Source organism: Erpetoichthys calabaricus, chromosome 1 (genome assembly GCF_900747795.2).
Source record: "Erpetoichthys calabaricus chromosome 1, fErpCal1.3, whole genome shotgun sequence".
In the NCBI taxonomy this organism is placed as follows: Eukaryota; Metazoa; Chordata; class Cladistia; order Polypteriformes; family Polypteridae; genus Erpetoichthys; species Erpetoichthys calabaricus.
This window is the reverse complement of record NC_041394.2, coordinates 110,144,734-110,170,370: the sequence shown is the minus strand read 5'-3', so window position 1 is coordinate 110,170,370 and position 25,637 is coordinate 110,144,734. Positions and strand designations below refer to the sequence as shown.

Below are 25,637 nucleotides of genomic sequence, written 5' to 3'. Positions count from 1 at the left end.
TCCAAGTTTTTTTTTAATGCCTTCTGCCTAGTGCTGCCATGATAATCCTGGTCCCTCAGCAACCCTGATTTGCATTTAGCTGGTCTGAGAATGTTAGATCCATATGATTTACAGTAGAATATATATATTTTCAGACAAACATATCTCATCCAGTGATTCCCTTTCCGCAGTCTACAGGTCACCATAGCTCTTTTCTGACATGCCCATTTTGAGCTGGAGCCTGTTCCAGAATCTATAAGGGTGGGTCAGGAACCAAACCTGCACGGGTTTGTAGTCTGTCATACACATCCACACTCACATTTTGCCTATTTAAAGTAAGCAGCTAGTTGAGGCTGCATTATTTTGGATTTGGGAGGAAAATCTGTGTGTATATGAAGAGAATGAAAGAAAAAAAAATCGGATTGTGATTTTTGTTTATTTGGGTTTAAATTGCTGAATTTTATTGTAAAAGTAGCACAATTCAGTATCCAAACCTACATAGGTCTCCTGTAATAATTCTTTGCATTTATATAGAGCTTTTTCTCACTACTGAAAGCGCTCAGCAATTGCAGGTAAAGGGCCTTGCTTAAGGGCCCAACAGAGCAGAGTCCCTTTTTTGGCATTTATGGGATTCGAACCGGCAACCTTCCGATTCTTCCGAACCTTCTGCCAGTGCAGATCCCTAGCCTCAGAGCCACCACTCTACCTGTATACTGATGCAAACCATCTTCTTACTCATAAATACATTTATATCATTAATTGGTCACCTTTAAGTCTTTAAGATGTGAGAAGAAATAGAATTCCCAGCATGGATAACCCACTAGGCACAAGGATGACCTGCCAGCCCCAAGCAGTGTCCATTCCAAGAATGGTGACGCCGAGGCTGATATAGAATCCACAAAGACACCCTGTATAATGTTTTTTTCTTTTCAGTTTATCTTGTGAGGTGATTCAGTTTATATCTGCTTTCAAACTGTGGTTCTGATTTTAACAATAAGAGTGAAATGTGAAGTTTCTTAAAGAAAATGCATGTTTTCTGAGAAGAATTTTAAAGTATTCCCATGTTTATCTTTGGTAATCATTTATGGTGGTTACAAACATGGGAAGGTTTATTACATTTAATATAAGCCGCATAAAAAATGGCTAATTAATAAATAAAATGAATAAGACTTTCAAAAATAAAGCATGATAAATTAAAGCAGTTTCATATTAACTAAAAATTACAGATATCAATATTTACAATCAAGTAAGTAACAGAATGTTGTACCAACTTATGTTACAGTTAAGTTCTCACAATGTTTACACATATTCATATATAGACATAATATAGTGGTGTGCAATGTCTGTTTAATATGTTTGTCCTAGAGGACTGGCAAGATGACTAAATAAACAGATGGTTTGAGTATCTCATTTAGCCTACTGTTTTGTTGCCTACCTATTCAACTGAATATTTCTAAAAATAGCATTGAATAAACAGAAATAATTTCCCTAGTGTACATTGCTGCTCGTGGTATTTGGTTGCACTTTTTAATGTGAGTCTAAAGAAAGTAGCTGTCTCATGGTGTATGTCTTCCAGTTAGTCATGGAATGCCTAGCTTCTGTCCTCAAACTTTCATTGTTTCCATATTGTCATTTTGACAGATCCACAAATCCTCTGGTTGCATTTCTTTTCATATATCTCTTGTGTCTAAGTAGCTGCAATGCAATCAACATTTGAATATGGGGGTATGATTATGCTTTATAGATAGCGTAAGCTGCTCTATGTAGGACGTGTATTAGTTTGTATGCATTAGAGTATACACAGAGTTTGTTTGATACTGAGGAAACTCACTAGATTCCTTTGGATATTTCTTTACAGTTAATTATTAATTAACACTAGGGGGCTTCGCTCGCCAACCCCCCAGCCTGCGCTACGCGCTAGCCTCTTTGTGGTTCTGCCGCTCGCGTATGGGGATGCAGATGTACAATTTAAACAGATTTTTATTTTCATGGGAATTGTTACATATTCATCAATGCAAAAGTATAACTGCCTGTGATTAAATTTCATTTCTTTCACTCTATTAAATAAAATGACTTTTTTGAATGTTTGGCTCTGAGATTTGTTAATTGTCTTTGCAAAAGCTATTCTAATGGGAAACTGTTAACTTTTTAATATGAATGGCATATCAAGATCTCCTTTGTTGTCTAATGTCATCTGTGGAAGATGTATTACATTACCTTTCTTGGATACATCCCTCTTTCTACAGTAATTCATGCGGAGGAAGGCCAGACCTTGTTAATGGTTATACAGTACATTCTTTGGGATCTTGTAAGTTGATGTTTTCATCTTCCGCACGATCACCACCAACTGTTTCAGCATAGTCTATTGATACACATTTAACCAATTTGCCGTATAACCGTTCAACGTTTTTGGACACATTTAACCAATTTTTGATGTGTAACCGATCGACATTTTTGGCATTAATTCATTTTGACTTTTTTGTTTTTCCATGTGCATGTACTCATTTTTTATGTTGATAACCCTTCGTGATGAAATTCTTCAATAAGATTTAGACATAATATGTCTTTTTTAATTGTGAATTTAAAGTGAGGAAAACTTTAAAATGTCTAAGAGCTGAGAGTGCAGGAAGTGTGTCTGACAAAAGCATTCACACGAATGAGAGTTGAGAGGACTGAGGTCTAGTTTGAAAATGTTTGATTTGAGTGTGTGACTTGAAAAAATCTCAAGGAAAAAGTCTCGTCTCCAGAAAGTCTTGTTGCGTCGAAGGATTTTTTTTATATAATAGAGAGATTTCAATGCAGTGGTTCTTTGCAGCTTCATGCTGTGTTTAATCATATCCATCCATTTTCTAGTCTGCTTGTCCAGTTCAGGATTTTAGAAGGCGGTTGCCTTTCTCGGCAGTTATGGTCCACCACAGGTTGCATACCTACACTCAATCATACTAGGCCATTTTAAGTTATCATTTAATGCACAGTGAGGTGACAGAGGTGTACTGGCAGGGCCGTCTTAATAGCATCATAGGCCCTTGGGCAAAGTAGTGTGTGGTGGCCCCTGTTTTGATAGCAAAACAAAACATTACACAGGCATTAGAAACATCATGGTCTCCTATGCTCCTGGGGCTCCTGACCAGTGCCCTTTCTTTAAGATGGCCCTGTATACTGGCATACTTGGAGGAAACCCCATGCCGATATGAGTAGAACATGCAGATTATACACCGGCAACATCCTGGCTGAAATTCAAATACAATTCTGTGCTAATCACTGCACCGCCATACAGCTCCTTGGACAATGCATAAAATATCATAATATTCTGAAGCTGGCTGAATAATTTCTTGGTGTCAATTTTTGGGGTTTTGTGAAACCTATCCTAACAACACACACTTCAGGGCAGGAAACAGCCCTGGGCAGGGCATCAGTTCATTGCAGTGTACACCCACAATTTATAGGCTCATGCCATACCATGGCACTCTCACACCCACTATGTTCATTATAGGGTCATGATGGACCAGAGCCTGCTCCAGCAGCACTAGGTACAGCCCTGTATAGAACTTCAGTTTAACACAGGGCTACAGAGTGATATTCAAACAAGATCAAATAATGTAATAATGCTGTGTAACTTAGAATTTATTTTTTAAATAATACTTTTGTGTACAATTTCACTGTATTTTTTTTCTATCATCAAAGTGCTTGGCAGGCTCTCTACCGTGTGAACTACATACATGGAACTTCTACTTGAAATATTGCAAAAGAAAGGACAGTAGGTTATGTTAATTTTTCAGTTATATTTTGAATACTAGGTAATTCCTTGAATCCACCCTGAAACCAAAATACTTAGATGCCTAAGTCACTACAAAAGCACATGCTATTATTATACAGTATTTAGGAAGAATAATCGAACGGATCAACTCAAAGCACAATCCAAAACTAATAATCTTTTATCTAATTGTAAACATTTAAAAATTTAAACATTACACAGAATTAAACATTTTTCTGCCATTTTTGGGTTACCATGAAGGAAAATATTTATGCCTATGACACTGTAATGTACTTTTAGGAACATTACTGCTTTCTTAATTTTAAAGCAATAAATAAATGAAACTATGATTTTTGTTTTTCTCCTAAACAGCTGTCTAAACGCAGTCTTTAGTAGAGAAGACTGGCATGTTTAATCCTACTTAATTCTGGAGTAGTAAGAAGACACGGGGATGCCCAAACTCCACATTAATAGTTGCCCAGGCCAGGATGGCTTTGACGTCTGTAGTTGGCAAGCATTACCGCTAATCACTGCCTGCTTTGCTACCCTCTGCTCGATCTTGTGCTTTCAGTACATCTCAGTGTCTTTAAAGGAAGCACAGGCACTGCAGAAAATAATGACAATAGTTTTCAAGGAGAAACAGCATTATATGTGTGTTTAATATGAAGTTTTTGTATATGTGTCCTCATGATTACATGGAATGGCTATGCAAAATATTGAGCTGATGATGAGATAATTGTATGCTTTTTCTGTACGTTTTTGTTCTGCTTTGTGAGCATATTACACTTCAATGGCAGCATGTTTAAATTAACAAACTGACAAAATCTAAAAGTACTTTCTTCGGTATAGATCAAACCAAAAACCTAATAGTTTTGTTTTTTATTGAGGATAAATAGGAGATGAAATACAAATGAAAATTTTTTTTTGAGAAATAAGTATTACTTTTAGACAGTATACAGTCAATGACCATGCAGCAGGTTGTTATTATAATTTTAAAACCATGAAGAAAAATACAGTGTACTGATTTGATTTAATTATATGTGGTTCATTTTTCTAATTCACACCCACTCCTAAATTGCTCTTAACTTGTGATTTTCCATGCTGCTTGTTAATTTTACATACCTTGAACACTGCCTGTCAGCACAATACCTTCAAACAGAGTGCCTTGCTTATCAGTGTTTGAGCACAAGCATATTTCCGTTTGTAAAGAGTTTTGGTGTAGACATGAAGGCACACTTAGTGGGTGAATGAAACGAGTTATGTCCCATGACAGGCTGCTTATATGCTTCTGCGTTTAATTCAGCTTATCCTTATGTAGTGCTTTTCATGAGGTATAAGATGGGAGACCTTACACATCAGTATATTTTGGCAACAGTACATAAAAAGATCTCTTTAGTTAAATATAATCAAAAGTCAATGTACTGTATCTATGTGTACTTGTATGTCTACAATTTAATCCTCTGAAGGTATATGATACAATACACGTATGTATTTCTAAATTACTTTATAAGAATTGTGCACCTTTGATCGTACAATTTTTTTTCCCATATCTTCATCAGCAAGTACTTTTAAAAATGTATTTTCAATAATCTGGCCATTATTCTGCACAGTATGTAAGTGTTTATTTCTATAAATCATTCATTTTCTTTTTTTTTTTTTACGTTGTTTCTTATTTTAATAAAGGAGCTGTATCCTATCCAGGCAATGTTGAAGATAAGGCAGTAGCTACTTTTGCATGGGGTATGTGGCATAGGGACAATTTAGAATCTCCAGTCAGTTTATTGTAATCTACATGTCCTTGGGATGTGAAGGATATTAGAGTACCCAGAGAAAACTGCCCATATGCAGTACTCCGACTGGAACTTGGACCCAGGATGCTAGTGTTTTGAGGCAGCTAAAAATTATATATTAAGTGATTTCTGCAGTATGAAAAATCATTTTACAAGCTGCTTGTTTTATATACAGCTGATAATCTTAACTGCCTCTGGCAGTGAGAGGAAGATGAAGCAGGCGCAACCTTCAGGAGAACTTATATGGAAATTTGTGATAGGAGAATAATTTCTTAGGATTGCAATATGTCCTTTAGGGGTACCCCTGATAATACTGCCTATAGGTATTTAATTCATATATCTGTAGTTTTCAATGCTCGGTTTTACATTGCAAAATTAATAAAGATTATCATACTGCCTTATAGCTGACAGAGGTGTGTTGTGAACCAGAAACTGACAAAAGGCTCACAAAACAGTATCTTGATGCAAAAAAAAAAAAAAAAATTACCTTGAGAACCCAACGAACTCCAGAGAGTGTGTGATAGACACAGCTCCAGGTCAGCTTTTTGGTGTAGATTTGGTCATGTGTCATGCATAACATATGTTCAGAGTGGTTATTATATGGTGTAGTAACTGATTGTGTCTAGTACACAGTATGGTGTGGCTGTGAAATATTTCATATCATACAACAATACAAAAGTATGAATGTATTTCTTCATGGCAAACTAATTAAAATATTTTTCCATCAAAAGTATAGATTAAAATTTGACAATATTGGTGTCTGATTATATTTATATGATAATAATTGGTAGAACAACTGTCTGGTAAAAATTTTAAATGCATGATTTGAATTTGATTGCGTGCCTAAGCATAATGACCTTACCTTATTACCAAACAGCATTCTTCTAATGGTTTGTAGCTCCATTTTTACAGCTATTAAGGAGCTGTCTCCTAGAATAAATACTTAGGTGTGGGAGGGAAAATCTGGAAAAACTAGTGAAAGCAATCAGAAATGTTTATTAGTGGCATTTTTGCTTCTATAGCAGGAAACAAAAGCAGGCTGATGGTCTAATTTTACTTGACTGAGTTCATTAAACCATAATACTATATATTTGTGTATTTAACCAAGATAATAAATATGAAGGAAATTGCTGTTTTTTTAAAAAAAAAATCTCCATGCTTGAGGGTTTGCATCTTTCTGCCAGTATAATTTACTAGAGATCAAAGTTTTCAAGTCATATTGAACATTTTCAGTAGGTGTTTGTACTTGTGGGTACATTCAGGTGCTATGGCAGTTTTTGGAGTTCCCACTTGTGATGTCTCATCCTCCCAGTTTGTTGTGATCACTTGAATCTGTGGTCAGTGTTCTGGCAGAAAAACAAGGCTGCTGTTGTTTTGTTGCTGGGTCCACACAAGAGAGAGGTAAAGGTAAGCTCTCATTGCTTTGTGAAAATAAAAAGAATACTAAAGGTTTCAAGTATGCATCAAATCTCCTTGAATGGCACCACAAATGCCAGTTTTAGCCAACCTGGTTGGCTTTTTTTTATTTAATATTATTGAATGAGGTAAAAGGTGTGTCACAGCTTGGCCACTTTCGATAGAATTGTTCTGTGTGAATGATGTCACTGGTAGCTCCTGGTTTGAAGGACATTTACATGAGACTTCCCTCTGGGAAGCTCCTCTGTCCTGTCTGTCAAACTGTATGTGTATGCAACATTTGTTTGCTGTCCACTACACATATTTCACCATTTTGAATAAAAAGCAACTATTGTACAAATTGAAACAAATCCTGACACTTTATAAACTCTCCACAAAATAATAGGGCTTTGAGAACAGGCTTGACCTTTACATGATGACACAGACTAAAAGTAATCTGTGACTGTAGCATCAACGTGGCCACAATGAGACATGTCCAGGTTGGTTCAGGCTCCACACAAAGCAGGAAACAACTGACCTGTGAATGTTCATGATTGCTTACAAAAGCATTTAGAAAAAAATTGAATTGAGAAGATTGTGTGTTTCAAGTAGTTCTTACTGGCCGTTGGAAAAGTGGCATTATTGATATAATTGTTGCTGAATTGTCAGTACGCTTAGATGAAAAAAGGGAGATTTCATCTACCAATAAGGTGTTTTATTGGTTGATTTGATATTTGGTCATTCAAGTGTCATTATTCTTTTTGTAGGCATTTTGACCTTTAATAAGACTAGGGGGGCTTTGCCCCCTGCTTGCTTCACTCACCAACCTCCCCTGCCTGCGCTACGTGCCAGCCACTTCACGTCTTTGCTGCTCACGTTGTGAAGAGGAGGGCTGAACGATCCCCGAGGAGATGCGGTCGCTCCTCCAAAACCCTCTCTTAAACGGTGATACAATGAGAAACAAATACATTTTTTTTACCTCCTCTTTGCTTGATCAGCAGCTGGCTTGCTGCTGCTGCCGACGTGACATGTGATCTGCATCTCGCTCAGTGCTTCGAACATTTAAAAGCCTGTACAGCAGCTGTCCTTTTGCCTTGCTGCCTTGTCTCTCTTCTCCCCCAGACATCCTCTGCTCCTGTTGGGGGTCCTGCTCCCGAGGCGAAGAGGAAGATTTTCTATTCTTTTAATTGAGAGGTGGAACTGTCCCCTCCAAATACACATGGAGCTCGATTCACTCCTGAAAGAGACTTATGTTTGTTTGAAGTGTTTGAATAAAATTTCAGTCTCTAAAATCTCCTGTGTATCTGTGCAACTCTACAGTATGACCCAGGAGTGACAGCGTATGTGGATTTCACTTTCACCAAACAACAAATCTTTTAATTCTCATGGATACGCCTCTTCATTGGGAAGAAACACCACTTTTCCCTGATGGCAACATGAATTAGACGATCTACAAGTCTCCAATTTAAAGTTTAAATCCGAACAATATATGTAATCTCTTTTTGCTGTTCTGTTATTTCACCGAGTAATAATTTCCATTTGCTTGCGCTAATGCGATCTTTACTATAATTTTTTTTTGAGACTTTCAAATTTTAGTACTTTCATTATCTCTAACCTGCTCTGCATGTGTATCGCGCCAGTGTTTTTGAATTCTTTATGATGTTCTAGTTTGTCATCTACTCTTTGTCTTTTATTTCCGGCCCCGGGCATGGTTAAATCTCTTGGCACAAAGACTTGTCTTGCGGGGCGTGAAAGTGTCTCTCTGAAAAAAGTCACTTCTCGTCCCAGTACTTTTTTTATTATAATAGAGAGATATATAAGAAGACTGCAGTGAGCTAAGGCGTGGGTCCAAACTCTAAGCAATAGTGTCAAACAGATTTAAGGTGATAAAAATGTGCGCAAATGAAGTCTTCCTTTGTGGGGACAGAAAGCCATTAGATGTATGAATAAACTATTAGCACCCATTTTAGTTGTAACATTATTTCCTGTGTCTAGCATTATTTTCTTTTTCCTTTAGGGCTTTACAGGAACACCCAGGTAGAAGGTACTGGAATTGTATCCTTAGTTACTGTTGAAGTCAATTTGTAAAAGGTTTATAAAATTGCTTCTATGGAAAGGAACCATCATGATATAACAATGTTTAAGTGAGAAATTGCAATGTTTTGTTCTAGCAGTTTCATGGTATGTGCTGCATGAATCTTAGTGTAGATTTGCTAATAATATAGTATAATGCCCTCTGGATAGCATTAGGCATGTGACCGATCTCACCTTATGGTTCAACTGTACCAAGTGTACCAAAAAGGGTGCTCTCTTAGTTGCCTTCTGTACTCAAGATAACCTTAGAAAACTGAAGTTTTGTCTTAAAAATCCTTCTGCGACTATGAGTCTCTCAATATAGGTCTTTTTTTTTCTTCCAACTGGTGGGTAGCTTTACACCTCAGAACTACCAAAAAACTTTCTTCTTGACCACGTGTGTGTCTTTCACACGTTTGACTGCGGTCTGTCCTTTTCTTAAGCCCTTGCCTCAAACTCTCTTAAGGACTAGAGACATTGGTACCTCTATCTCAGAGTCCTTACATTCAGGCTAAAGTCAAATAAAGCACTTTTGGGACCAATGGCAGAACTCTCTAAAAGCTTATAGTGCCGTAAGGCGTATGGCTCCCATAAAGAACAACAGCGCCCTGAACACTTCGATAGACCACTTTGATGGTGCCTTTGCTACTCACAGCCTTTTGTCAGCTATATACCGTATCATACATGACATGACATTAGATAACAGAAAAGTGGGAGTTACATAAATAGATTTTTGCCATATTGCTCAAAATCATGTAATTAATCGTGCTTTAATTATCATTTAGAAATATTATGATTAAAGAATATTATTTTCTTATTATCTTCCTGATTAACTTTTTGTTTCTACTCTTTTTCATGTTTTATAAATTCATTTAACACTCAAATCATAATGCAGCTTTACTTGAGTGGGTTAATTTTCAATATGGAAACCTTCCTGGTAAATTCACTCGTGTTCATCAGTGATTCTGTGATCCATGAAAACTGTTTCTGTGGTGTGTGTTCACCATGTTAAAATCGCATACGCTGAGCTTCAGAAAACTGAAGACTGGCACTCACTTAATCATTTTATACATGGCATATAATTAAGTTTATTAAACTGTGGAAGGTATTAATTATATGCTGAGTTGTTCAGTTTTGTGTTTAAATTGGTTTCTTAGCACATTAAGAGTTGGATCCCCACCGCTACCCACTTTGTACATCTATTTTTGAAATAACTGGTTGTGGAAGATGTGATTTGACAGCTAATGGGGAAGTAAATTTTTGTCATTTAGCCGTTTATATTTTTTCTTGTGGGAGTTTTTACTGTTCCACCAGAAAAGCAAACTGTTGTTGCTAATTTTTAATATCCCATGTGGATTTCTGTTTTATTGCAGATTGAGGTAACCCTCATCATATGAACTTGCTGCTTGCGTCTTATTCAAGGCACGATCAGTTCTGTCATGGACTACATAGTGGCACAGTGGTTAGCACTACAGCTCCACAGCCTGTGTTCAGATTGGCCTGATACAAATAAGTGTGTGGGATGAGCTGGTATCCCTTTCTGCCTTATACCTTTAGCTGCAGTCATGGAAAGAGGGCTGTAGTTATTTAATATTAATGGTAAAAGAAATCAGGTTTTTTCTCAAAGGTATTGTTAAGGTATGGCATGCCAAGTATCATTGTAAGTGGTCAAAAGAAACTGGGAGATGCAAAACAAGTAATATAAAGTCAGGACAGGCAAAAGATCAGAAACCTGGGGGCTGATAGAAACTGACAACCAAAAACCTAAGAATTGAAAGTCAAAAACTGAAATTCACATCAAAACCAAACCTAGCACTAGGTTGTACTTGTAAAGATCTTTACGAAAGAGTTTTTATACACCAAGGGATAGTTCATACTGACAATGCCACCATATTTATATTGTCATCAGTAACATGATGATTGCATTCATCTGATGCATCCAGAAAGTGCTGCGTAATCAATGAAAAACAAGATGGGGGGAAAAAATTTACTCTTTCAAAAATGAAATGAACTGAAATAAGGTTTCAGAAAGATAATCCTACTAATAAAAGACTGCTACTAAAACAAAAATACACTTGCAAAATATCACAGATATTTTGTGTTCTGAACCCTGTGTATACACGGTAGCAAACAAACAACATTTATTTAATATAGTACCTTTTTACAGTGATCATCATTGCATGCCTCTTTACAAGTATATGTAGAGCTAGAGCATCCTGATGAAAAACAGACGAGTGATTTATTTACTAAGCTAAACTGGTACAAGCACGTTAAAACTGAAACAAAAAATAAACCTAGCAAACAAATCCTAATGAGTTACAAGAATCGAATTAGAAAAAAACAGCAAAGAGGTCAAACAAAAAAAAAATGCATGAGAAAAACAATAAAAAAACGTTTCTTTTAAATGATTTGTATCTGCAGATTGGATAAGAAAAAGAATCCTTAGCTGACTTTTATCCCATTGCAGTGATTATCCGCAGATCATAATCCTAGAAGCGGAACCCCTAGCAGGAAGTGGTGCCAATGATGGCTCTCAAAACAGCATTGACCTAAAAAAATAGCGTTTAAAGCATAGAAAATACCAAATGACTTCCCACAAAACCTAATCATGATCTATAGTAAAATTTACTTATATATATAATATATATATATATATATATATATATATATATGTATATATATATATATATATATACACACAGTAGAACCTCGGTTCACAAACGTCTCTGAACACGTACAAATCGGATTACAACCAAAAAGTTTGCCAAACTTTTCCATTTGTTCACGACCACACACTCGGTATATGAACAAGCCAGTTTCCCTTTTGGTTTGTGTGCACCGATGATTTCCACACATGTTCAGTCTCTCCCTGTGCATTCTCTGTGCAGCGAGAGAGAGAGAGCGAACAAGACAGCGCGCAAGAGAGAGACACCACAAATACACACCCACACACGCACCCACACATACACACACACACACACACACATGCACACACACGCACACACACACACAGACTACATATCCCCTAGGGCACATATAAAACCCATGTCCCTGAAGAGCAATAAAAATAATACTAATAGGTTTCTCATAAAATAAAAGGTCTGAACAGAACAACTGTATAGATAGTAATAATGGTAAAAAAAAAATCAAAATAGCCCTTGTTTTAAAGGTTTAAAAAAAAAAAAAAAAAAAAAAAAACCTGCCTCAGCAAAATCTAGGAGGGAAACTGTGAAGTTAAAAGACCCATACTCTACCAAGTGAGCTATCTGGACTTCCCTTCCTGTCATTATTTCGTGTTCTCCTGCTTGTTCTTTCTGCTTATCTAAGGGAAGTACGAGTACATGTTATGTTGTTCCCACTCTTAGTGACCTACAATGCATTTCTCTATTATCAGAAGATGAAACAAAGTATAAAGGTGAAAAAAAGTATATAAATTATATGTCAGCTATAAATCTTTAGTGTAAAATATGCTCCTTTCTACTGATTCTCTTTCCTATAATAAAAATTTTCTGGGTTATTTCATAGGAAGTTAAATGCATCAGTTCTCTCCTAAATGGAAGTTATCAGCTTTTTCTATGAGAAACATTCATTTTTTAATTTTAAATTCCAAATGAAATACATTAATAATGCGCCACTTTTTCATGTAATTATATCTCCTTCTAAGACAAATATACACCTTTTAGGTCATTGGCTACAATTTAAAAATAGCAACATATGTGAGGTTTTGAAATTTGCTAATGTGTTGATGATTTCTGATGATGTCTGGATTCTTCCTTATAGAGATGGGGAGGCTCATCTTGATGTCTGGTTATGCAAGATGCTGAACTTTTTGGGGTTCCCATCTATTTGTAATGCTCTAGACCTGGAATTCCAAACCATAATCTTGGGACATTGTTGGACCATATTTTGTGTAGTAATTTACAACCTTATAATAAAGAGTAAGCCAACAGCAAAAATGGTCATGATGGACGTGAAATTGTGCATGCAACATCCACCAGCCAAAAAAGTTCACCCCTTAATTTGGATACATGGGCTGAAAGTTACTTCTTTTCACAAAACTTCAGAAAATAGAGATTGGTAATATAGGTATGTGGAGCACTGTTTATGCTATTTTGAGGTTGCTGATCATGAATATGATATTTTTGATATTTGATTCTTTGCTGGTGGTTCTAGTCTTCTAAAGATTCTGAATCTGTGGTGCAGTATCAAAAACGTCCATTTTTAAAACTCTTACTTTATTTGTGTTGTATAATCCACATGTAAAGTCATCCAGTTGGATGTTCACAACATCTCAAACACATGTATTTTTGCTATAATATTATTACTGTAAATAAACCCCTTCGAGAAAACAGTCCTGTGAAGTAAAACAGGACATGCTCAAAATTGACCAAGCATTTTAGCTGAAGAAGGAGAAGGTAGAAATGTTAGATTTGGTTACACAGTGAGAGGTTTGAAATTTGAAAGTACCACTTTCACAGAAAGATCGCGGAGTTGTAGTGGACTCGTAACTATCTACGTCAAGAAGGCTAATGAGATATTAAGTAAAATAGTATGGTGTGTGGTTACATATCAAGAGATGTTATGCTTCTGTTTCATAACACACTAGTGAGGCCTCACCTGGGGTACTGTGTCCAGTTTTGATCTCCACATTACAAAAAAGAAGTAGCAGTGCTAGAGAATGTCCAGAGAAAGACAAAGTTTGCTGATTCTGGGACTGAAAGGTAGGTATAAGCTATGCGAGAAGGAGCTGAACATTTTTGGTTTAAGCAAACATTGATTAAGAGGTGACATGATGAAAGTGTTTAAAATTATGAAGAGAATTAATACAGTGCATTCCAGTTGTTAATTTCAACAAACAAGACTCTTAACCAACAAATGAGCAGAAGAGGTGGGTCTTCAATTCAAAAAGTCTTTCCCATGATGCTTTAGTTTCCTTTGTATGATTTGCACTGTTTATTCCTGTTTAACTAGATATTTGCAGAAAAATCATGTGTTTTGTGTGTTTTAGACATATGACTGGATAAAGGACATTTGGATTATGTGATACAAGTAATGTGAAATTTTTCTTTCTTTTTTCCATGGATGTTTTATATATTGTTTACCGTTGTGCAGCTTTGGTCACTATTGGGTTCCGTTCCCCCAGAAACTTTGCTATGCCATTTTTTCCACTAAAACATTTTTCATAAGCACTTCTAAAAACTACATGAAGTAAATAACGTATAAAAATCATCATTTTTAGTGGAGTTTTCCTTTGAAGTCTCTTGTATGGATGAGTCTGTTTTAACGATTTAGAACATCACAGCTTATGGTCTATATCTTGCTGTTCCATAGGGGAAATAAAGCACAATTCAACCACAGTGTACCTTGTAGTAAAGCCAGTAGTGGGCTGCTTTTGATGAAACATCCAACTCCCACTTTTGATTGTCATTAGTAATCAAACAATTTAGAGTTGCTGATCCTTGCAGTGCATGACCATCACATTCAAGAAATTTGTGCCGCCTTCTACAGTTTACCCAGCTGATGATGTCTTCTTTGTTGTTTCCATCACCTTAGCTACTGTTCCTTGTGAAACATCAACTTTTTAACACAACTTTTGTTACTCAAGGTCCTGCTCCTTCCTCAAGATATCTTCTTTTTGCAATGCTACACAAATAACAAGAAACTGTCTCTGCCAAATATGTTTATAATTGACCTTTGGCATGATGGCATGTTAATCATTTAATTTTCTTAATGACCATACCTGTGTAGAAGAGCCTGATTTCAAATGACCTTTTTCCGCTTATTTACTCAAGTGGTTATTTAATTTTGTCAGGTGTCCTTAGCCCTGGGATCCATTTTTTGAAAGTTAGCTGGTACTGAATCATTGATGTCACTCATTTATAATTTGTTAGTTTGAGGTTTACCTGAAGTGTTTAAAATATTAAAGTTACACATGTTACAAAATGATTGAACATGAACTTGATGCAGAATTAAAAGGGTGTACTGTATCTTAGCTGGGCATAGAAACTGTATATTTGTGAGTTCAATTCTGCTTCTTATTTTGATAGCAAATCTTTAAGTATATACAGTACCTTTTGTTTCCGAGCAATAGTGGTTTGCTTTTGAGTGATAGTAGTCATGTAATTTAGAGGTCGAAGCCTGCAGAATTCATTCTAATACTTAACAAGTTGTTGTTTACCCCTTCATGGTGTAGGTGGCCTGTGATAGTTGATTCAGTTCACTTTCCTCATCAGCCCACTATACTCGAGCAAGGGACTGCAAGATGTAGAAGATTCAAAAGGGATGTCAACAAAATTAGAGAAGTCTAAAATGAAAACAGACACACTAGTCCCATAAAACAACATGATTAGAACTAACTTTATGTTCTGTTAGGAGGTACGAAGAATAATCACAGGGCAATCTTGTGCCCATTCAGCAGAGTAGCAGTTGTTAATTCAAGCCTAAGTGTGAACCTTATCATAGACAAAAATAAATGGTTAGAAAATGAAAGAGAGATCAAAAGGGACAGGCAGAACCCATGATCAATAAATATCCAGGTTTCAGAAAAACAGGGAAGCAAATCACACCAAACATGAACGGCATCTTATATAGGCAAAGCATGATGATCAAGTGTGTTACATGATTTCCGTGTAATGTGACTGTCAATGGTCAAAGTGATGGTCTGTAAACAACTGGGCTTCAGCTATGAGAATGTGGCAGACAGAAAACAAAGCAGAAAATGGCATTGAAGAAATAGCAATCATATTAATAAACAAGTTGAAATAAAATATACCAAAATTTAAGTAATTAAACAAATTGATTACATCCAAATGTTCAGAATTATAACAGCTGTGAGGAAAAACTGCACTTAGATATAATTAGTCCTAGTTTAAATAATATTTAAAGTGTAAATGGTAATAGATTATGTATCAGGACTAATTTCAAATATTGCTGTAATCGTATGACTGGTCATCGTAAAATTTCACATCTGGCTTGATTTAATCAATCTGGTCCATGTATTGTATGAACACAATGTGGTCAAATTTTTGCAGCCATTTCATCCTGTTAAGGTGGGAGAAGACCAGACAACTGGGGTATACACAATATGACATGGTACTGTGCAGCGTGGCAATCCATTTCAGTGTTACAGGTTATAGCAATTGGACAGGGAATGATATATGGGACTAAGCTAAACTGAGTTTCTCTTTTTGCGCATTTATATTTGAAGCAAAAATATAATACAGTACAGATGACTTGACTATTACCGCTTTGTTATGCCTCATTGTTTCAGGTGTCAAATCAGTGGCAGACTAAACTGCATGTTGGCCGAGGAGACTTAAATGAGCATTGCCAACATTGTAATCTTCAGTTTAAAGATCCTTAAGGCTCTTTAAACTGGAGATTTGTTGTAATAACAACAGTAAAATCTAAAATATGGCACTTACTGTATTTTTTATTGCTTACAATGAGAAAAGAATTTCAGATTTTATAGAATAAAACAGCAGTAAGTCAGGAACTTAATGTTCAAAAGCAACTTCACAATGCTGTAGAATTGTCTAAAAATCATTTGTTATTACTACAAGAATACAGTCAAGAAAAAAGCAGCAGGATAGATCAATCTATCCCAAAATGTGTTTGGAAGAGCTGTATTAAAGAAGAAGGTGGCTGCTCATTTTGCTAATGAAGATGACAGGCTAACCTTTTGGAAACATGAACAGGTTAATCCCGGAAGTGATGTGCAAAAAGATCAGTGAAATATCATAGTTCTGTATCGTTAATTTGAAGTAATGCAATCTCAAAATCGGTGTGAGGAAAAATCAACAAATGTTTGCTTACATTTTGAATGTCATTGATAGCCTTTGAATAAGATATTATTTATAAATATTCAAGCTATATTTGAATAGTTATGAATTCGAACTGACATTCCTCGATGAGAGAAGTGATCTAGAAGTGAAGACTTTGGCAGCCTCTAATATGTATCAGAATCTGACATTGGGACAGCGACATTTATTTCTATAGCACATTTTCATACAAACTATGTAGCTTAAAGTGCTTTAAAAGCTGTCAAAGAAGTAATTATCCAAAGAAAAACAAACTAAAAATAGATAAGAAGAAATAATGCATAAATAGTATACCTAAAATAAGTAATGCACACTTACAGTACATAAGACAGAAATATAACAAAGAGAAAGACAGCCCTTAAAGATAGAACAGCTATTAGCTAAAAAAAAAAAACAAGCTTCTTTCAGTGTTCTCATTGCAACTCCAGTATTTTTTTTTGTTCATAGCATTCTTTGAACAGAGGATATCTTTTTATAGCATCTATCATCCATCCATTTTTTAACCCATTAAGTCATCCATGTGTGCATTATGGGGGAAACACTGGAGATAAAGCTAGAGTTCAATTTACGGCTCATTCACTTACACCACCATCACTCATTCCTTTTTTCTTTTGTTGCTTTTTTCCTTATTTTGGTATTTAGGTGAGCCGTTGAAGACAAAGAAATTTCCATTGCCGTAATTAAATGTATTATAATTTATTTATATTAGGTGGCATCATTCTGTGTGGATCAAAATTTAAATTTCTGTTGATGAGTTTTTGGATTACAGAAGCAATAGCTGCACAGTTCCAAGTCTCCCATAATTGTCTTCTTGTAATTAAAATGTGCAAAATTAATCTTAACTGCTTTATATTAGTGATAGTTATAAAAAAAAGTGTTAATTAAAGTTGAAGTGGCTGAAAAGCAGAGGTAAGTTTTAATTTCTGTAAGATATACCGTCAAGTTGACTGATTATTTAATGTTACACTTGTGCAAGTTTTGAGCTTGTGTGAAGCTCCATGGGCACTTTGTGCTTTGCCCCACAACACCCTGAGATAGACTACCTATTCATTTATTTTTAAATGTGATTCTGGGTTGTGAGTGTGAGCAGTCCCATATATCCATCCTTAATTAGGTGTCCAACTTATTATTAAAAATCTTTATTTGTCCCAGTCTTTATCTATGGTTAATTTCTTAGTATAATCATTTATGCACACTCTCCACTGTGCATATTGTTTTTATTCAGCACCTTCCTTAGTAATCAGTTGTAAGAAAAGGAGACATGAAAAAAGTTTGGTGCAAATCTGTGACCCCGTATAATGAAATAAATCAATCTTTTTACAAAGATAGCAATAACGTCTTGTCAGCCAGAAGTCTGATGTAGAACTGACTCAATATGGCCTACCTTCTGGTCATATGGGATCCAGGCAGGAAGGGGCAGGTTTCAGGAGGGTGGATGACGGAAGTTATGGCAGCAGAAGAATGACTGTCCGTCTTCATTCTGCAGAAGGATGAAGAGGGAAGGTATTAGTACACAGTGGCAAGCCCTGATTCAGCGTGTAATTACCATCACCAGAGCCTATAAGCGGTCTCCCAAACACACGCATGTGACTTGGTGCATGAATTAAGATAATGTGAAGCTCACAGAGAAAAGCACTAGCCTTATGTAAACACGCTCGGTTCCCAAATGGCTTTATTTAGCCATGTGTACATCTTGTGAAATATCACTGCCACAATACTGCCATCAGACAGAGAATAACTAGTGAATTTTAAATTCTTTTCTTTTAAATTAATGCCCAAATGTCAGTGATGCTATCATTAACATGACTGGTTGGTTTGATGTAAAATTTTAGAGTTTGTAATTAGTAGTTTCTTGAGGTGTCAGTTTCCTTTCTTTTTGTCATAATATATTGTCAGTTGTGTACTAATCATGTAGTCTGTATGAATTATATGAGTATGGATGTCCTCCTAGATCTGCGGAGTTGTCTTATCTTTGAACAGTGTTAGCTTTGGGGAAGGATGTGGAGTTGCATTCTAATACTGTTATCATGCCAGAGAACTTAAAAACAAAACAATAAAATGACCATATAATTACACAAATGGAGCTTTGTAAGTTGACTTAGTGAACATCATCTCCCCATTGTGGTTTCAAGAGACTCTAGGTACCATATGAATACAGTATGCAGCATATGTTCATGTTATAGGGAGGTTTGTAGAAGGAATATAGGTATCCAAAAAAAAACATAGGGGTTGCAGTTACTACCAAAACTGTTACAATTCACACTTGTCGAATGGTATAATGTTTGCATAGTAGAAGACAACATTTAGGTTTGGATGAGCTGATCTGCACATACAAGCAACGAAAATAAAATGGTACCTAATATTACTAGAAAACATTAATTCACCTTACCATTTTAATTCCTTCTAAGAAATGCCATGTAGCATTTATACTTCTTGTAATGAGATATTTTTAGCGACACCAAACCTGTTAATCTGTGTAGAAACCTGATGTTCTCTGTTTTCAGATAATGATTATTCATCTAGAAATTGAGCCATAGCTGCTTTGACTCATGTGGGAAATATAGGTTTGCTTTGGAAAGCAATGCTGTCAAAGTAGTTCTTATGTATTTGCTCTCTGTGTTGTGTACCTTCCACTCTTTTTGTTGAACCTAGGGAGGCAGGGCCACCTGATGTTGCAGCTGAGGGACTAGCCTCAGCTTCATACTGGGCTGAGTAGTTTGAATACCTTAATGCAGCATTAGTTTTAATCTAATGTTGTTTGACTGACTCTCATTTTGTAGTTGAATTTTAAATTAAGGATATAGATCTCTGCTTTTGTAAGTTTGTTTTTCTTATTTTTGATATATTGGTCTTTGGCTTGGTTTTGCAGTTGCAGTTTATGAATTTTGTATTTTTTTTTTACTTTTAGTTTATCTTTTAGACATATCTTTTTGATGTAGATTTTCGTCATGTTTTTGCTATTGTTTATTAATTCTTTGTTTAATAAATCTTCAAAAATCAAAGAGCTTTGTTTTTGTTAATATGAGTAAGGATTTTTTTTATATAGTTAACTCCCACCTTTTGAGTTTTTAAATTTTGGTCTATATATAGTTTCTGTATGAATGTGTGTGTGTATATAATATATATATATTGTGGAGACTGGCTCGGACACAGACAGGCAGACACGCTCATGTCACCCAACACACGTTTATTTACAATACCTGTACAAATGTCCATAAGTGCCACAAACCCCAATCTCCCCCAAAATCCAGGCCAACCACTCTGCCTCTTTGGACCGCCTCCTTCTCTCTTTTCTTGAACCTTGTCCTGCTTCCACCCGACTCCAGCCTTGAATGAAGGGAGGCGGCCCTTTTTATCCGTACCCGGATGTGTTCCAGGTGTACACCGGCAATCCCGCGGACACGCCCCAGTGTGCCGGAAATAACGGCTGTCCTCCCAGAAGCACTCCGGGTGTTCCCTCTCTTCTTCCCCCCAGCACTTCCTGGTGTGGCAGAAGTACTGGGGTCCAGGGTCCTTCAGGCATTGCTTCCAAGCCCTGTACCCGTGGCCCCCAATACAACCAGGGCGGATGCCTCCTCGCGGTCTGGAGGAGGAATGAGCCCTCCTCCTGTCTTCCTGGGCGTCCCGGCCGGGCATGAGCCCCGTCCGGGTGCCACAATATATATATCCTCTTTAATAAAATCCCTGTGTGCGTCCAGATGTCCGTGTGTGTGTGTGTGTCTTCTGGTGAAGTGCGCATGCGCGGGGCACGGTGCGACGCTTCAAAGCAGATGCTTCAAAGGCCGCTTGACGCATCACACAAGACAGAGAGGGCGGGACCTATAAAATATCGCGCAGCCGTCCGCCACAATATATATATAATATCTCTATTTTTTAAAAAAATATCATGGAAGGCTTGGAAGGAGACGATACGTGATTTTCTCGGAGACACTTTAACGTACCGCGAGACCAGGCAGTGAGACAAAAGGACAGCTGCTGCACGGGCTTTTAAATGATTGACACGCAGTGCGACAAGCTGAATACACAACTCGGAAGCAGCAGCAGCAATACAGCAGCTGATCCAACTGCATCTCAATAGCGTCTGTTCAGCAGCCTCCCCTTCACAATGCAAGTGGCAGAGTGGCCAGCACGCAGCGTGCCCTGGAGGGGTAAGGGGGGTGGGCAAGCGAAGCGAGCAGGGGGCAAAGCCCCCTAGTGTATGTGTGTGTGTGTGCGTGTGCGTATATATATATATATATACACAGTGCATCCAGAAAGTATTCACAGCGCATCACTTTTTCCACCTTTTGTTATTTTACAGCCTTATTCCAAAATGGATTAAATTCATTTTTTTCCTCAGAATTCTGCACACAACAGAAAAAAAAAAAGTTTACTTGAGGTTTTTGCAAATTTATTAAAAATAAAAAAACTGAGAAATCACATGTACATAAGTATTCACAGCTTTTGCTCAGTACTTTGTCGATGCACCTTTGGCAGCAATTCCAGCCTCAAGTCTTTTTGAATATGATGCCACAAGCTTGGCACACCTATCCTTGGCCATTTTCGCCCATTCCTCTTTGCAGCACCTCTCAAGCTCCATCAGATTGGATGGGAAGCGTCGGTGCACAGCCATTTTAAGATCTCTCCAGAGATGTTCAATCAGATTCAAGTCTGGGCTCTGGCTGGGCCACTCAAGGACATTCACAGAGTTGTCCTGAAGCCATTCCTTTGATATCTTGGCTGCGTGCTTAGGGTCGTTGTCCTGCTGAAAGATGAACCGTCGCCCCAGTCTGAAGTCAAGAGCGCTCTGGAGCAGGTTTTCATTCAGGATGTCTCTGTACATTGCTGCAGTCATCTTTCCCTCTCTCCTGACTAGTTTAGCAGTTCCTGCCACTGAAAAACATCCCCACAGCATTATGCGGCCACCACCATGCTTCACTGTAGGGATGGTGCCAGGTTTCCTCCAAACGTAACGCCTGGAATTCACACCAAAGAATTCAATCTTTGTCACATCAGACCAGAGAATTTTCTTTCTCATGGTCTGAGAGTCCTTCAGGTGCCTTTTGGCAAACTCCAGGTGGGCTGCCATGTGCCTTTTCCTAAGGAGTGGCTTCCGTCTGGCTACTCTACCATACAGGCCTGATTGGTGGATTGCTGCAGAGATTGTTGTCCTTCTGGAAGGTTCTCCTCTCTCCACAGAGGACCTCTGGAGCTCTGACAGAGTGACCATCGGGTTCTTGGTCAGCTCCCTGACTAAGGCCCTTCTCCTCCGGTTGCTCAGTTTAGATGGCCGGCCAGCTCTAGGAAGAGTCCTGGTGGTTTCGAACTTCTTCCACTTACGGATGATGGAGGCCACTGTGCTCATTGGGACCTTCAAAGCAGCAGAAATTTTTCTGTAACCTTCCCCAGATATGTGCCTTGAGACAATCCTGTCTTGGAGGTCTACAGACAATTCCTTTGACTTCATGCTTGGTTTGTGCTCTGACATGAACTGTCAACTGTGGGACCTTTTATAGACAGGTGTGTGCCTTTCCAAATCATGTCCAATCAACTGAATTTACCACACGTGGACTCCAATTAAGCTGCAGAAACATCTCATGGACGATCAGGGGAAACAGGATGCACCTGAGCTCAATTTTGAGCTTCACGGCAAAGGCTGTGAATACTTACGTACATGTGATTTCTCAATTTTTTTATTTTTAATAAATTTGCAAAAACCTCAAGTAAACTTTTTTCACGTTGTCATTATGGGGTGTTGTGTGTAGAATTCTGAGGAAAAAAATGAATTTAATCCATTTTGGAATAAGGCTGTAACATAACAAAATGTGGAAAAAGTGATGCGCTGTGAATACTTTCCGCATGCACTGTATATATAATATATATATGGCATCAAAGTAAATTTAAGAATCACTAAGATTCTAAGTATTTTCCATACTGTTCCAAATTTTTCTGACCTGGGGCTGTAGATAGTCTCAACAACAAGGTTCTTCATCTTGATATGGTTATTTAATCTTTATGGTTTCTCCTATTTTGAGCTCTGTAGTATTATTCTGAGTGTTGGTAGTTGCCTAGCTGATGCACTCTTCTCTTATGCCATCTGTAATTTGAAGTTCAAGTTTGTTTGATTTGTCACAATTGTAAATTGGTAATGTTAAGAAACTGCTGCAGTATGTTTTGCTGGAGGTTGCTTTATACTGACTTTTCTCACTGTTATGGACTCAGGTTTAGTTTTTCTCCTTTGTTGAATTTATGGCAGCTGCCTGTCTATAAGAGATGTTTTTAAAATCCCCCTTCACACCAGGGCGAGCACCAACTCTGCAGTCGTTGAGTTTCTTTTTAGTTGTACTACTGTGTTTTGTTACTTTATAAAAGTAAATGATCTGTACATAGCAGCAAATAATTGTTTGTGTAATTGGGTTTTGTAAGTTAAGTAGCTGTAAATAAATAAATAAATAAATAAATGAACTGTTGCTGTTTTTTTTTTTTTTTTACCAAAGTGCATATTTCTTCTGTACTTAAAATGTGCAGATTTAATTAACTGATAAGAACAGTTTTTACATTCATATTTTAAAATGCATGAAGCAAGCCAGAGAAAGTCCTAAATCCTCTTCTTATGGCAGTTTTTTTTTGTGATTGTGTTTTATAGGCGGAACCCCCTTCATTTCCACTTCATCACTGATTCCATCGCTCAGCAGATCCTTGCATCCCTTTTCCACACCTGGATGGTGCCCGCTGTGCGTGTCGACTTTTATGATGCTGATGAGCTGAAGGTGAGCTGCTATCTGTGAAGTCTCTGGGGATTTTTTTTTCCTAGCTGGTAATGCACATTCAGAGAACTGAAGAACATATACAGTACTTCAGAATCTGTTTGTGGCTTTGGTGTTATAAAAATGTTTTGCCCATTCATGTCAATTCAGTAGATGTTTCCATTTTATAAGATATTCTGTGAGTGATTTATTTTAAACAAATAATGTTAAAAAAAATTCATGTACCAATGGCAGAGTGTTATTTTATATTATAACTAAAATTGTGTGTGCATTTGGGGAATACTAAAGCTTAAACCCCAAATAGGACTGAACATTAAAGGATTGTGTTGTCACCCCACTGTTAATAGGCTCACACATTTAACTTATTTACATATGTGAACAAAGTATTAGAAGTGGTATATATGTTACCGGCAATGTATGAAAGGCAAGCATTGTATAGAATGCCTAGGCAATATATAGAATGCCGAAAATTGGACATCAAAGTATGAAACGATTAATATTTCACACATTTCCTATGCATTCTATGCAATGCCAAAGACAAACTGGCAAAGTATAAAATACTCCCGCTAATGCAAAAAAGCAGTGAAGTGCAATTCAAAATGCCATTCAAGCCTTCCTTGTTGCAACAAGTAGGTTAATTTTTTTCTCATTTTTTTCAGTAAGAAAGTTCTGTATTTTATTTGATATTTTCTTTTTTCATTTATGTAATTTTTCATGACTCTCTTTTCAAGTTTTACTTTTTTGTGCGAAAGACAGACAATTAAGTGAAATTTAAAATATTTTTTTTTCCTTCCTTGTTGCAATAAGTAGGTTCATATTTTATTTTCTCTTGTTTTCCTCAATAAGAAAGGCCTATACTTTATTTTGTAATTCTTTCTTTTACATATACGTCTTTTCAATAAAAGCCTTTTTATGACTTTCTTTTAATACTTTTCCTAAATAGCATTTGTCATTCTATATAATTCCTAGGTATTACATACAATGCCTAGTGAAAGTATATATAATATTAAAATAATTCGGATATTGCATACTTTGCCCAAAAATGGCAGGAATTCTACATATTGCCTAGGCATTCTATACAATGCCCACGTTTCATACATTGCCGGTAACCTATACATTATACAAAACACATAGGCAGGAATAGCACAATTTGAAAATAGATAAGGAAAAGCCTTCCTGGGCCTACTGCCATGGATCCTGGAGCCTCGAATCCTAGGTGGAATGGCTGGTCTACTTGTAAACCAAAGCACTGTATTGTTACTCCATTGGCTTCACTCCAGTTCATCTCCTCTTCTTTGCAGTCCTCCTTCTAGTGGCTCTTAGTGGCTCTGCGCCTTTAAGCCTTGGGTTGGCCTTCAAGGGTCAGATGCTTATGATGTGTTCTGAGCTTTTATTACTGTATCTGAGGTGCAACACTTTGTTCTCTTGTAAGAGTGTATGTCCTCTAGCAGTCAGGATATGTTGTCACCTCTGGTGTTCCCTCCTTGCCCTAATTCTTTCTATCTCCAAAGGGGTTCAGACAGCCCTGTCAATTGTTCAGTTGCCTGTCCTCTAGTATCCTGGTTTGCTTTGTGTGCTTTCTTCCAACCTGCTTATGTCTCTAATCTTTGATGGAGCCCTTGCATGTTGCCCTTTCACGGTATTCAGTACACACTAACTGTCCCCATGCAGACTCTTGTAAGATCTAGCTCTGCTGACTAGATGGTGTGCTTGCCTCAGGTAGCCTGTTTTCAATAGGGCACCTTCTTACACATTCTTCTTCTGTTACAGGCATGCCACTACTAACACCGTTTTAACAAAAACTGATGTTGTTCTCAATAGCTCATCTGACATTTAGTACTGAACCCTGGTGCTTATAATCACACCCCCACTATAGAGAAGGCAAAATATGTTTTTTACTTGGATGAGCTAAAAATTAATCTGAGAGAGTGAATGGCATTGCCATTTTCTACAGAGTTTTGTTACACAACAGTGGGCTTACATGATGATCACTCTTTCAATATTTTTATTTATATTGTTATAAATACTGTAGCAATACTGCTTACTATGGTTTGTCCATTTTTAGGTAACAGAACTGAGG

At 37.0% G+C, this 25,637-nt stretch overlaps 1 protein-coding gene across 1 annotated transcript in view; it reads left to right on the top strand.

Annotated features, from left to right (window-relative positions):
* large1 (LARGE xylosyl- and glucuronyltransferase 1) overlaps nt 1–25,637 on the top strand; it is a 518,602-nt gene that overhangs the window by 302,024 nt on the left and 190,941 nt on the right. Inside the window, exon 5 of the mRNA XM_051928585.1 lies at nt 23,437–23,560. Within this exon, the coding sequence (XP_051784545.1) occupies nt 23,437–23,560 (124 nt within the window). The remainder of the gene's footprint in view (nt 1–23,436; nt 23,561–25,637) is intronic.